Source organism: Aquila chrysaetos, chromosome 4, assembly GCF_900496995.4.
Source record: "Aquila chrysaetos chrysaetos chromosome 4, bAquChr1.4, whole genome shotgun sequence".
NCBI lineage: Eukaryota > Metazoa > Chordata > Aves > Accipitriformes > Accipitridae > Aquila > Aquila chrysaetos.
This window is the reverse complement of record NC_044007.1, coordinates 8,811,313-8,824,589: the sequence shown is the minus strand read 5'-3', so window position 1 is coordinate 8,824,589 and position 13,277 is coordinate 8,811,313. Positions and strand designations below refer to the sequence as shown.

General features: G+C 39.7%; 1 protein-coding gene across 1 annotated transcript in view; it reads left to right on the top strand.

The window, feature by feature from the left end:
- The window catches only part of TG (thyroglobulin), a 158,465-nt gene that overhangs the window by 122,951 nt on the left and 22,237 nt on the right, over positions 1-13,277 (top strand). The window contains exons 42-44 of the mRNA XM_030012173.2: positions 3,635-3,799; positions 4,540-4,707; positions 12,287-12,468. Coding sequence (XP_029868033.1) covers positions 3,635-3,799; positions 4,540-4,707; positions 12,287-12,468 — 515 coding nt within the window. The remainder of the gene's footprint in view (positions 1-3,634; positions 3,800-4,539; positions 4,708-12,286; positions 12,469-13,277) is intronic.

The following is a 13,277-nucleotide window of genomic DNA, read 5'->3' as shown; positions in this document are numbered from 1 at the left end:
AGCTGAAGCAAGAACTGCGTGTGGCTTCAGGTCCCTGTCAAGTCCTTCTAAATGATACTGAGATAGGGAAATACCTTGTGACAGCAAGATGGTTAGCATTCACAATTTTATTGTATATCTCATATTGTTTAGAGGTCTGCTTTCAAAAAACTACTCTGCAAGATTATCTGAAGATCAGAGCTGTTAGTTTCAAAAGTTAATTTTTTAGCTCTTGTGTTTATAGGTACAGAAGAATTCCTGGAGAATTAAAAAACAGAAGACTAACAAAAAGAACACAGTGTTTGTTATTTTTGAGCTGATCTCATGATTTTTGGCTTCCTGATTCATGATTCTGTCATGTTGATGGTAATATGGATGTCATGTAATGGAAATGAACAGTCCCTCAGCTATTTCTGCTTCTGCCTAAATAGTCTTATTTTTTAAAACACACAACTCCTTCATTACTGGTTGCTGGGACTAATCACACAAATAAATTTTAGTTTTATAGGGAAAGAGAGAAATGCTGAGTGTAGCTATGTTATCCTCTGTGTCCTGAGCCTGCTTTTAATCTGGCTACAGTGTTTAGGGAAGATTTCTTTTTAATGTGAAAAGTGCAGGCTCAAAAAGGAAGAAATTTAATTCTGGGCAGTCTCCAGCTTCTGCTCTCACTTATTTGTTCCTGAGGTTTTTTGGTGAGGATGAGGAAACAATGAGCTTGAATTGTGATGTGAATTTGAAAAGCAGACAACTTGTATAGTTTTGCTTGCCTAACTTCTGCGGTAAGAGGAGCCTTGTTTCTAGAGCTTGGAATGTATTTCAGATGCACCAGGGGAGGGAACATAATGGTATTGCTTCCAAATACTGCTTGAGTAGTGTCCCAAGTTCCTCTATCACCCACTTCCAGTCCCAATAAAAATTAAACATGAATAACAGCAGTGGATACCACATCTCTTTCAAACCCCAAACGCAAGACATGATACCTGAATGCAGATGTTATCAAAAAAAGCAAACTGAGGAAGTGGCCATTACCATGGAAAATAGAAGAAAAAAAAAACAAACAGAATAAAGAAGAGCACGTAAACCTGTTCTAACCACTCATGGAAACAGGAGAAAATATCCGCAGCTAGAGTAAGGCTCCAAACAAGAACTCTCCCCACCTCGCAAATGTATTTGCAGAAGTTTTGGGTTTTTCTTTTACACGTTGAGCTTGGACCATATCTAATGCTAGCCCATACACATCCAGCACTGCGACATGAAGATTTGCCTGTCCAGGCTTTTAGCTCTCCCTCTGCACAGAAGGCTTGTGGGAGAATCTTTTGCAATCACTGTTTGTCTCAGTACTTGACCCAAGGGCAGTCTTTCACTTTGTAGACATCTCAGAGACAGGGGAACTTCGTACAGCTTTTTAAATCCCTGGGAGGAGATGTGTTCGAAATCAAGCACAGACTAGGATGTTTTTCTTGGTCCCAGTGAATTTTTGGATTCTGTATGTCGTCTGATCTCAGTACTCTCTTTCCCTACCAAAGTTAGCCTTTTAATAAGGCAACTTCAGAATTTCCACAGAAACTTCCACTTTCAAAATCTGTGAAACTTTCAGAATTTGGGAAGCTGAAGCCCTTTAATTTTTTATGGTTTTGTTTTGTTTTATTTTAAATGAATGTCATTTAGACGTACTGGATATTTGATAAAATATGCTGATCACGTTCAGATCTGATGTTGAAGAATATGTTTGCCAGATTAGTGGATAAATATTGTGCAATCCTAGATTTAATTTCTGTGCTATACCAAGGAGGCACATAATTTCTTGCTCCAAATGAAAAGCAAGGAAGCTACTCTTCTGAGGGAAGCTGGCATGCCACGTTATCCCTTTTCTAGTCTCACTCATCCTAGTTCTGGTGAACATGCTCTTTCGAAGGCCAGGCAAAAAAACAACATTCTCATTCTGTGTCCTGGGGACACACCCACACACAGAGATACTCTCATCAAGGATATTTTTCTTTCTCTCTCATGACCAACTGAGTCAGTGCACCTAGTCAGCAGCTGGCAAATATCATGCCTTACAAACACAAAATAGGCCACCGCAAATCCCACGTGAGGATAAAGCCCATTGCTCACTCGAGTTCTCATCTAAATCGAGGACGGAAGTGAGGAATAAGACCAAGTGGTGTTTATTTCTTCTTCTTTAGTTCTTCTGCCCTCTTAAAACCAGGGATGGCTCTTCTAGTGCCCCAGGATTGACAATCTTAGCTTTTTCCTTTGCTTATCGGCAACGATCCGGGTCTCAGTCATTAAGCTAACAGCAGTGCTTGTTTTCTAGATCACTTAAAAAGGAACAGAAGCCTTTCAGGAAGGTAGTAGCACTGGAAATTCCACATACAGTGAACGAAAAAGACTGTCTCATCCAAACAATAACTTCTTCCTAATTATTTTTGGAAACTAATTTCTCCAGGTGTGAGCAATGTTATCCCATTAGTATCAATGGGTCTGCTTGTTTGAAATATAAAACTGTCCTGGGTGCTGGCCAGGGTTGCACAGAGTTCTTCAGGCTCAAAGGTTTTAGACAATTTCAAGTTAAGGATTTGCTTTTTGTTTTCTGTTTCTTTTTAACTTGCTCCTGGTTTTACGCTTTTTCAGACATGTAGTTATGCTTTGAGCAAATTCAGTAAGAAGTTAATCGGTTTAATAGATCGGGGTCTTTCATATCATGCATCTAGGGTTTGGGGTTTTTTTTAGAAGACGGAAGCTAATCTTAGCAGTTATTATAGTAAACTGATGTAAATGTTTGGAAATTAGTCATTTGAACCATGTCAGAGCTATTCCAGCCTTTCTGTTCTCGGTCAGATCTTATCAGATTTATGCTAATTTCTCTGCATTTTCAATGAGTAGTTTTCATGGTTACTCAACGATGTTGTACCATCTTTTCTTTGTAAGCACCTTTTCCATGCTGGCACAGCTGTAGGAAAGAAACAAAGAGTCTGGGATAGAGATTGGACTGTAGCCCGTGCTCTGATTTTGTTGCACTCTGGCTCTGGTTATCTTCTTCATCTTGGTTTAGCCTTTTGTTGCTGCTACCTCTGCTCATAGCTCTTCTAAAACCTCGCTGCTCTTTGGGTTAGCTATCTTAGTGTTTCTAGCCTAAATTTACTTACACTCAGTATGAATAGTTAATGCCTATTTGGCCTTTTACCAACATTGTCCTAAGGTACAAATAGCTCTTCTTCATGGATTCATTGATAAAGATCATGCCTGCTCTCAGTCCTTGTTTATGACAGTTAAGGAAGTAAAACTCTACTTAGTCTTCTCTTGTAAGATGGGCTCTCCATTCCCTGATGTGCCTCACAGCACCTTCTTTGTATCCCCTGCTGTCTGAATGTTTCTCCTTCCAGCAAAGTTTTCAGAAAGATTTGTGGCTTGGTTATAGACATAACATAGACACTTTTCAGAGGTCTTCCAAAATAACCATGGCAGAGCTGGAAAAAGCCAAACCTATCCTTCTCCCCTTTGCTTTGATCGTTAGAACTTGCTTCTTATGATTTAAATACCAGTGTTTAACAACCTGCAACTGGTCAGATTTTGCTTCTCCTCTTCTTTACCTGCACCAGGGGACCAGTTGTTGCATATGTCAATGTTGACTGATATTGTCTTTCTTTTCCAGGGAGGTTCAGCTTTTTCTCCAGCATCCATTATTACTAAGAGGAGAGCGCAGACCCAAGCAGCAGTCCTGGCTGAAGAAGTGGGATGCCCTTCATCCACTAGTGAGGAAATCGTAGCCTGCCTCCGCCAGTTGCCTGCTCGTGTCCTCAATGATGCACAGACTAAGGTACACCATAGCAAAATATGTACCATTGGCAAGGAATCAAAAAGTTTCCATTGATACAAAGCTGTGAGGAAGCTTAAAAAATAAACTGGGCTGAATCCTTGTGGAAGAGGAACTGGACTAGCTTTGGTGGAGTGATGCTGATGTCCATGACATCCACCTCCGACCTATGAGTACTCACAGCATGATTCTCCTTTAGACTAAATTCCTTTTACACTACTTTGACCACGTCTTCCAAAATTAATCTAAATATAGTTTCTGACTTCTTTCAGTCTCCTCTCATCTGCCCCTGGGTGTTACTCTAGAAGAGAATGAAGTGTCTGTAGCTTCAGTAACTGCATTTTTCCAGAAAAGGAAGTGGGGAGGGCTGTCAGTGCTCTGTCTCCTAAGTGGGAGACTTGCAAAAACTGCAGTATAAACGAGACGGATCCTTTACCCTTCAGATTAAAACACCCACTGGCAATGTATTTTCTGATCAGGACCAGCATAGAGCCAATCCCTAATTTAAAACAATATTTTTATGACTATAAGACAATCAATTCTCTTGGCCTATTCAGCTCATTTCACCTACTGAGATCGTCAGCAAAAGCATTGTTTCCTGCCAATACTGAGTTTGTACTTACATTAACCGATCACTTGTTCACTTCAAGGCTATCAACTCAGTTGTCTGAAACATAAATAAAATGGAAATGACCAGAGTAAGCTAATTTAACTGCACTCTTATTGCTTTTTTGCTAACCTAGCTCCTAGCTATAAGCGGCCCATTCCAGTACTGGGGTCCAGTGATGGATGGAATTTACCTTTGGGAACCTTTAGCTAAAGCCCTGCAGCGCCCTCAACTTCGGAAAGTAGATCTGCTCATTGGAAGTGCTCAGCAAGATGGGTTGATCAGCAGAGCTAAGGCAATTAAGGTAGGAAGAGACTCACTGTTAATGAATTGATGGCATTACTATTATTATAGTGATAGCAGTAATCATATGCAGCCAGGACAGATGCTTTTTGATTTCTACGATTTGTGAATTATACTCCACGCAAATACGCAAAGGCATTGTCTGTCTCCAGCCAGTCCTGTTTAGGCTGATTAATGGCATTATTATATTTGTTGATTAACATTACTGGGAGAGATATGAAAAGGTAAGAGATCAGCAATGATTTAGCTTGTATTAATATGCAGCAGTATGTTCTACTGTCCCTAAAATCCTATTTATATTGCAATCTCAATTGTATCTCACAAAGAAGAAAGCAACCTCATAACTTGGTTATGAGGTTCTTCACAGTCTTCTCCATGCCAACAGGTTTTTTTCCCGGCAACCCTTTTTCTCTGTTGCCTTTAAGAAGTATGTTTTCTTGTAAAGATGATTCTGAATATGGGCTAGCTGTGACTAAGAATAGGACTAGCCTGATTTGCGGGCTAAGGTTTCAGGGCATAAACTGGTGAAATGAAAAAGAATTGCTTCCATGCTGTACTTCAGACATAAAAGTCCTCAAAAGCATGAAGGTCTACTCAGAGGGATTTTACATCTTCTTGTGCACCCTCTGGCACTGTCTGTTCTTGAGACAGCATATCAACCTCTTCTAGTTCATTTGTCCTTCTCTACGATGGTAACGATAGCACTTCCCTGTTTAACAATGCCAAATTAAATTAAATGTTCCAACATGCTCAGATATATGCTGAGAAATCAACAGGAGAATGTTAACACAGCAAGGATTGAACTGCAGGTCTGTTGCTATCTCTCTGTAACTGTGTGGATTTCATCTCTTAGGAGGCAGTGAAAGGTCAATTCCAGCTTCTCTTTGCTGGTAGCCAATAACACATAGACCAATTTACTTCCAAATTAATGACAAAATACCCCTTTGAAAGAAGGCTTTTTGACCCACCTGAATAAAGTTCATATTGCTTGTTTAGTCTCCATCAGAAGTTTCCTGCTTTTATTTCATATATCTTTCTATTTTGGAATCAATTAAAAGAGGAAGTCAGGCATAGGAAATAGACTGTGATGCTGGAGGCCTGCAGATAATGATCCAGATGCTGTGAGAGGGGAATAAACCTCAGTAACCTCATTACAAGTCATGCGATGAAGACTAGGAAGTGAAATTCTTTCCTTTACCACTATTTCCACATACGACAGTTATCTGCAAAATGGAAATGAAATTCCATGATGTATTAGAAATTATGCAACAAATCATGGTGATAATGAAAGCCACAAGTGCTAAAAGCCAGTACTGTCAGGTTGAGATGAAAAGGAAAAACACTTGTAACTAAGAGCTCAGCAGTAAAATGTTGCCTTTCCAAAACCAAAATCTGGAATATCTTCTTTATTTAAAGGCTTGCAGTAAATAAGACTGGAAGGGACTCCAAAAGTTGGTGCAACTCAACACTAAGAAATGGTCGTATCTACCTCAACCCGAGAGACCTGTTTTAAAATCTCCTACTCTTGGAGATCTTCTGATCTCCTTTGGCAAGTGTTTAACTATGCTTACTTAGAAGTATAGTTACCTTCTTTACTAGCTATTATAATAGTACCTACCTTGGTGCTACTGCTGTAAGTCAGATTCCATCTCTGTTCCAGAAAATTCATAATGTTCGTGGTAGGTGGTTATATATTATTTTCTCCCTTTTGACTTCCTTAAGCTGTTTTCAGGTTCTCAGTAAGAACTGATGATTTTTTGGTGCACATTTTCCTCTATTTCTATTTTCCTGTGTCTTCAGGTTTTTAGTCCTTGAGGGAATATGACTGTTTTGACCAATCATAGAATCACAGAATCATAGAATGGTTTGGGTTGGAAGGGACCTTAAAGATCACCTAGATCCAACCCCCCTGCCACGGGCAGGGACACCTTCCACTAGACCAGGTTGCTCAAAGCCCCATCCAACCTGGCCTTGAACACTTCCAGGGATGGGGCATCCACAACTTCTCTGGGCAACCTGTTCCAAAGCCTCACCACCCTCATAGTGAAGAATTTCTTCCTTATATCTAATCATAATCTACCCTCTTTCAGTTTAAAGCCATTAGCCCTTTTCCTAATCACTACATGCCCCAGTCTGTATTCCTGTCTTCAGACTGTTTTCTTAAAGACCTGCTGCAAGGTTGAAATTTCCTGATTACTTCCTTGTCCACACAGTTAATGTATTAATTGCTGTGAAACTGTAATGCTTCCTCCATCATTGAGCTATTTAAGAACATGCATCTTCCAGGTCCTCAAGAGCATGTCTACATCATAGCCATGACCATGCATGGTTGCAGTCAGTCAGATGATAAAGTCCTGAGTAGGCCACAGATGCATTTAGCTACAGTGGCAGATACTGGTGCGGGTGGTGGTTACTGAGAAGTCTGTGCTCCGTTTCGTATGTCATAATGTAAGGGATGTTTGATCTGTTCTAACTGTCCTGTCCCCACAACAGACCTAGAAGAAGCATTTGAGACAGCCCACACTGTATCCCACTCTTCTACTTCATTCACTTTAAGGGTTCCCTTGAGGTAGATCTGACTTGCTTCTTTCTGGGAAAACCCCAAGCTGTTTTTTCTGATATACTAAGGACGGTGGAAGGTCTTAGCTGGTGGACGGAGCACTGAACTCGGGAAACAAAGGCATAGCTCCTAGTTTGCCTCTGACTACAACCATGTTATTTAATAAGTTCTACAAAGAGGGGACCAAACCTCCCAGGGGTAAAAATCCATCTGTGGATGTGCTCCAACTCTGTAGAGAGAAGAACCATGCACGTATTTGGGTAGATAAACAGCACAGCTAAAAGGTCCTGTGGCGAGAGTATGGAATTGGCAAAGTAAGTCCTTCATTTCCATCTCCTTCAGGATGACTGATTTCAGTGTAGTCAGATGCAAAGAGTGAGGGATAGAAAAATTTAACCCCTGCTGAGCTGTTCCACCAGTTCCTGTGAATAACTGTGCTGGCAAATTCAGCCAAGGGCTTGCACTATTAATTCTGGTCTTGCTCTATTAATACTGATCCTGTAAATGGTGAGGAGATGCTTTTAGCCATTTGGATGCAAGCAAGCTTGAGACATGATGCAACCTCTAGACTGCAACCAGGCCTGAAGGTGGCAAATCCAGTTGGCACCATGTTGTTCTGTGGGGGCTTACTGGTATTTGGTTTTGTTGGGTGTCTCTGTACTCCCACTGCAACACTGTGCTTATGCCTAAGACCTTTACTATTAAAAATCAAATAGAAAGGCAGAAGGCACCACTTCTGTGCTAGCAAAACATTTATGTTCGATTTGTTTACAATTAAAAGCTGAGGTCTCTCAGTGATGCTTGCAGCAGAAAGTACGCTGAACATTCGTGCTCAGTGTCTTGCCCATGGAAATGACCGTTTTATGGCATTCACTTGAATGCTTATTCATGTGAACTGAGACAGATTTACCACTTCCTGGAGCACTTCACACTCATCCCCAGTTCAGCCATCAGATGGCTGAAACTAGGTGAGAAACAAAGCAGAGTTTGTTAAGGGAATGGCAAGTGGTACCATAATGCACTATTATGTGGCATATGGAGCAGTTAAGCCTGAACCCGTTAACTGCAATTCCCATGGCAGACCTTCAGGGATATTAGCTTTGAGCAGTCATAGATTAGGGCAGCTGAGCAGAAACCTCTAAAAATGTTGATTTCAATTCCCAGCTGGACAAAATTTTATCCCTGTGCTATATGTGGTGCTCAGGTGGGAGAATCTAATGGTTCCTACTGGCATTAAATATATGTATTCACTCATGCTGCTCTATATCTGTGTTAGTCTGTATATGGATGTAAGTCAGTATAGCCCTGTTTATACCCTCCATATGTTCTGTGCCTACTATGTAATCTCCACTTTGCAAGGATTGTTAACTTTCTTTTTAGTTGGAAGACTAAAGTTGTACTTTATGCATTTTCTTTCTTTTTCTTTCCTTCCTTAGTAAAAATGTAGTTGGCTGCAGAACCCAGAACCAGGATATAGGGGAGTGGATAAGTAGAAATATAGATTATTTACCTCATGTAAGCAACTGGATCTAAGCAGAGCAGAACTTCCATCCTGCACTATATCACAGTCAGTTAATTTCTTCATGGATAAAGATATTCAGCAACATACAACAGATGGCAGATATGTGTATATTAATTGTAATGACCAGGGGAGCAGTGTCCTGATAAATGCCATCAGTGAGGACAATGGGCTGATATCAGCTCTTTTCTTCACCTTGCAACTAGCTGGTATCCTTGAAAGACCGAATGGTTGGCAGGTCCTTCACTATCTTTTGTGACAACATTTATCAAAGAAAGTACATTTTCCCCCTTGGAAAGATGTAAATGTTTGGTCTACCTGCTGCTACAATTTCTTTTTAAATAAAACACTGGACCAGATTCATTCATATGCCGCAGAAGCTATGCTGCAGCAACAAGAACAGTAAGCATTATTTAACTCATTATTTAGGCAATGTTTATGATGGCTTTGCATCACCAGAACAGTAGAAAGCGGTGCACCTGCTGTCTTTAATTATTTTCTTACTTACTTTCTAAAAAAAGTTGAAAACCCCACTATAACTCTGAGGTCAGTTGCTAATACCTCTTTAAAGGTTAGCCGAATGTAAATTATTTGACATAATGTGCAGCTGTTTTTTTTAATTAATCTGGTAGCAGCTGTTGTATCTACTGCTATTTGAAAATTGTGTCTTGGTCACATATTTTCTAATGTGAAACCCTTGTTGGACATGGAAAATTGGTCAAATTAAATCAATATCTGAGAAGTTAAAATGCTTTGTCTTTTTAATGTTTCATGGGTTTTACTTTGAACGCATTGCTTTGTTTTGTGCTATCATGTTAAAATCAGATGTTTAAATTATAACGTATTGTAGCCAAAGCGACACTTGAGAAATCGTGTTTCAGATTGTTCTATTTTAGTGGTGGTTGGGATGAAAAATCTCAAAATGTCTTAAAAATGCCAATTTTGTCTCTCATCCATCTCTGTCTGTTGAGTCCTCTTTCACCTGACTCAACATGTCTCGGGGCCCCACTCTATTACCAATGATTGCTAAGAAAGGTCACCAGAATTTTTGGGGCATTTTGAAGATCACAGAAACTAGTACATAGGCACGGTAAAAACCTAAGACCAACCGCACTGAGTCAGATCAAAGGCCCATTTAGCACAGAATGCTGTTTTCAGCAGTGGCTAAGATTGGATGTTTGTAAGAATAGGGTAAGCAAATCTGATACTTCTGCTAAATGCTCTCCAAATCTCTAATACTTTGCCACCCAGGGACTTCCTAGCCTGATTTGGTCTTTCAGTATTTAATAACCATCAACTGATTTTTTTTTCTTTTTTTTAAATTCAAAAACTTGTTCATGAAACTTCATCTTCACCAATTTTGGCATCTGCAAAACCATGTGACAAGGAGTTCCTCAGCTTAACCATGTGTTGTATGATGATCCATCTCCTTCTCTGTGGTTTTCAACCATAATCTTTGATGCTTGATAGTTGATAAGGCAGAGAAGGATCAGTTCCTAGGGTACATACATAATCAATACCCCAAGGGTTTTTTCCTCTCTCTTTTTCTCTCTGTTTTAAGTATCCATGACAGGTGTAGAATAAGGTAACAAATCCATTTAAAAAAAAACCAACAAAATGAAAGCATTGCATGAAAGTTACTTCTTTACACATAAGAGCTTGGGCTCTGCACTGACATGGAAAAGCATCTGTTCTTATCCATAACTGCTAGCCAAATCCACCAGCCCCAGTCACCAAATGAGAGATTCCTAATAAGCAGCAATGCTTATGCTGGTTAGTAGGGACCTGAACTGATGTGTGCCGAAGCTGATGGAAAGATTGCTTTTGAATTCAGTGAACTTGCAGTCAGGTCTTCAGTAATAGTTTCTATTTCTTGCAGAAAAATATACGTGTCCTTGCTGCATTTAAACTGAATGATTCTGCAGGCAAGTGTGCTCCACAGTTTCATATGTGGCATTTGTGCACATGAAGTGACGTGTCATGTGTGAGTTGCAGATCTTTTTCGAAGCACAGCTATATTACTAAAACTGGCACCACATGACTCTTTTCATATTGCATGGGCCAAAATCTAGCAAAAGAAGAATTTATTACAAATAAAAGGAAAATTGCCAAGATCTTTTTGGACTTTGGGATATTTGGTAGTGTTTTGAAATCCCTTGTAAAGTCACTTAATCAAAATCCACAAAGCATTAGAATATGTCAGTAAGGACAGGCCTCAGCCTTAGCAGACGAGGACTTATTTTCCATCTTTCATTTCTGTGAATCTGTTGAAAAGTAATTATTCCCTCTGTACTTTCTGTATAGGGTTGTGGAAAGACCTTCTAGCAGCATGATGAAGACCAGCTGTGAGCCATCAAAATAATGTATTCAGTAAAGCATCTATGGTAACTGGACTGGGCAGACACCAGCCTATTTTGCATCAGATTGACTGCCCAAAATAATATAGGTGGTTTATTAGATCTTTCTCTCTGGAGTTCTTACACAAAGTTTCAGCCAGCATGCACCTGCAAGGTTCCATCTTTAGAAAGGACTTGTTCCCCAGAAAAGTTCAGGTTACATTTTTTTTCAGGAAGTTGCTCTGTTTCTGAACTTGAAATAAATTCTTTCAAAAAAAAAAATGAAAAGTGAAAAGTCTGAATTGATAAAATAAAAAAACTTCCTCAAAGAAAGATGTGTTGAAAACTTCCAGCAGTCTTTAGCTTTGGTAAAAAATAAGTTCAGGTATGCAGTTTGGCATAGAAGATTGTCCCTCTGCTATCAGTAATTCTGCAGTGACATGGACACTCTACTCTGGGGCAAATGCCTTTATGTCTGAAACCTTTCCTGAGGCAGATCTCAGGAAAAAGGCATTTCACTGTAGGTGTCTCTGAAAGGCCCTAGGGTTATGAAGTTTGAAGATCATAGCTGTTACTTGCATTGGGATCTGGAAGAGAGGGATTTCTTTTCCAGGGCTAAGGCAGATATTATTCCAGAAGGGACCTAAATACAGGCCTTGTGGCAGCCACATTTCTTCGTAGGTGCTTCCAGAAGAGGCAGAGTGATATATCCATGAAATGGCTATATGGCATGTTCACTTCTGGAATTTCCAAAGGAAAGGAGCAATATCTCCTTCTCTCCCTTCTAGTTTTCCTTCAGGGAGATCATCAGAAAGGCAGCATTGGGCAAACCTACAGTGGAGAACTATTCACGTGGACTACTTCTGTGAGAGCCAGAGAGGTTTCTGTAGTATTAGAGCTACATCAGCACAGCATGGTACCTATGATTTGGACTTACTAGATTAGGTATTCAATCCTATGGTATATTTTGAGGAAGCCAATACTGCTGGCTGGTGACAGTCTTGGGAAAGCAAAAGTAGGACTGTCCCCTACTTCTTCCCCTAGGAATCAGAGATCACAGCAGAGAGGACTCATTCCAGCAGAGGAGAGCTGAGCCTGTATTGTTCCACTAAAAATGTATATTTTGGTTTTGTTTGTAAATTCCACATATGCATTTTGTTCTCAGAAATTTGAAGAAAGTCAAGGAAGAGCCAACAGCAAAACAGCCTTTTATCAGGCTCTGCAAAATTCTCTAGGAGGAGAAGACTCCAACTCATTGATTGAAGATGCAGCTACGTGGTATTACTCCCTCGAACACTCAACCGATGATTATTCATCCTTTTCCAGGGCTTTGGAAAATGCCACCCGGTAAGAAACTCATCTTACTACAACTGTGTGATTGGGGTTAAGCAACATTTGTTTTGCTTATCTCAAGGGTGCATTTATATTCTGAAAAACTTGAGAAATTCTTATGCAAATTAATAGAAAATGTGCAATATGATTTCATTTTCCATCAGGTTTCCAATGTCATTGGTAAACAGAAATTGAACTGATTTTTATGCATTGTGAAAAGTTGAAATTGTCTTTCCTGACCTGTATATTGGATTCAGACTACTATTGCTTCGTGTACTCTTTTATATCAAAGATGTCTTGGTTGTTTGCACACTGTGCATCAAATATTCCTTGAGTCCTCTCATCCCTGTGACAGTAGAAGAACTGATAGACTGGCTTTTATTCACAAACAGTCACCTAATTATACAGTTAGATACTTTCCCTAGTTTTTGGAAATTTGGAGAGTGGTCAAGTTTGAAAACTTTGATTTCAACAATTACATTAATTTTTATATTATGAAACCTGAAAAATATATTTCTTCAGAATGTCAGGCTTTCTACAGGTGAGTATCCTGCATAAAACAGTGAAGCATTTGTGAATGTTCAGAAAAGTGGCTCCCAACCCCATTCTGTGCATTGCTAATCTCCATTTTACCCATGACAGAAGAATCCCCTTAAGCTGATACGTGTATTTCCTTGACCCTTGTGTAATCATTTATGCCAGCATGCAGTGATTGTATAATGTCATCCAATCTGCATTTTTCTCCCTTTGTGTATGGTTTCCCATGGTGAGAGAAAGCAGAATCAGGCAATAGGATGCTTCTGTAGGAAGTCTTGTGGAGGTGA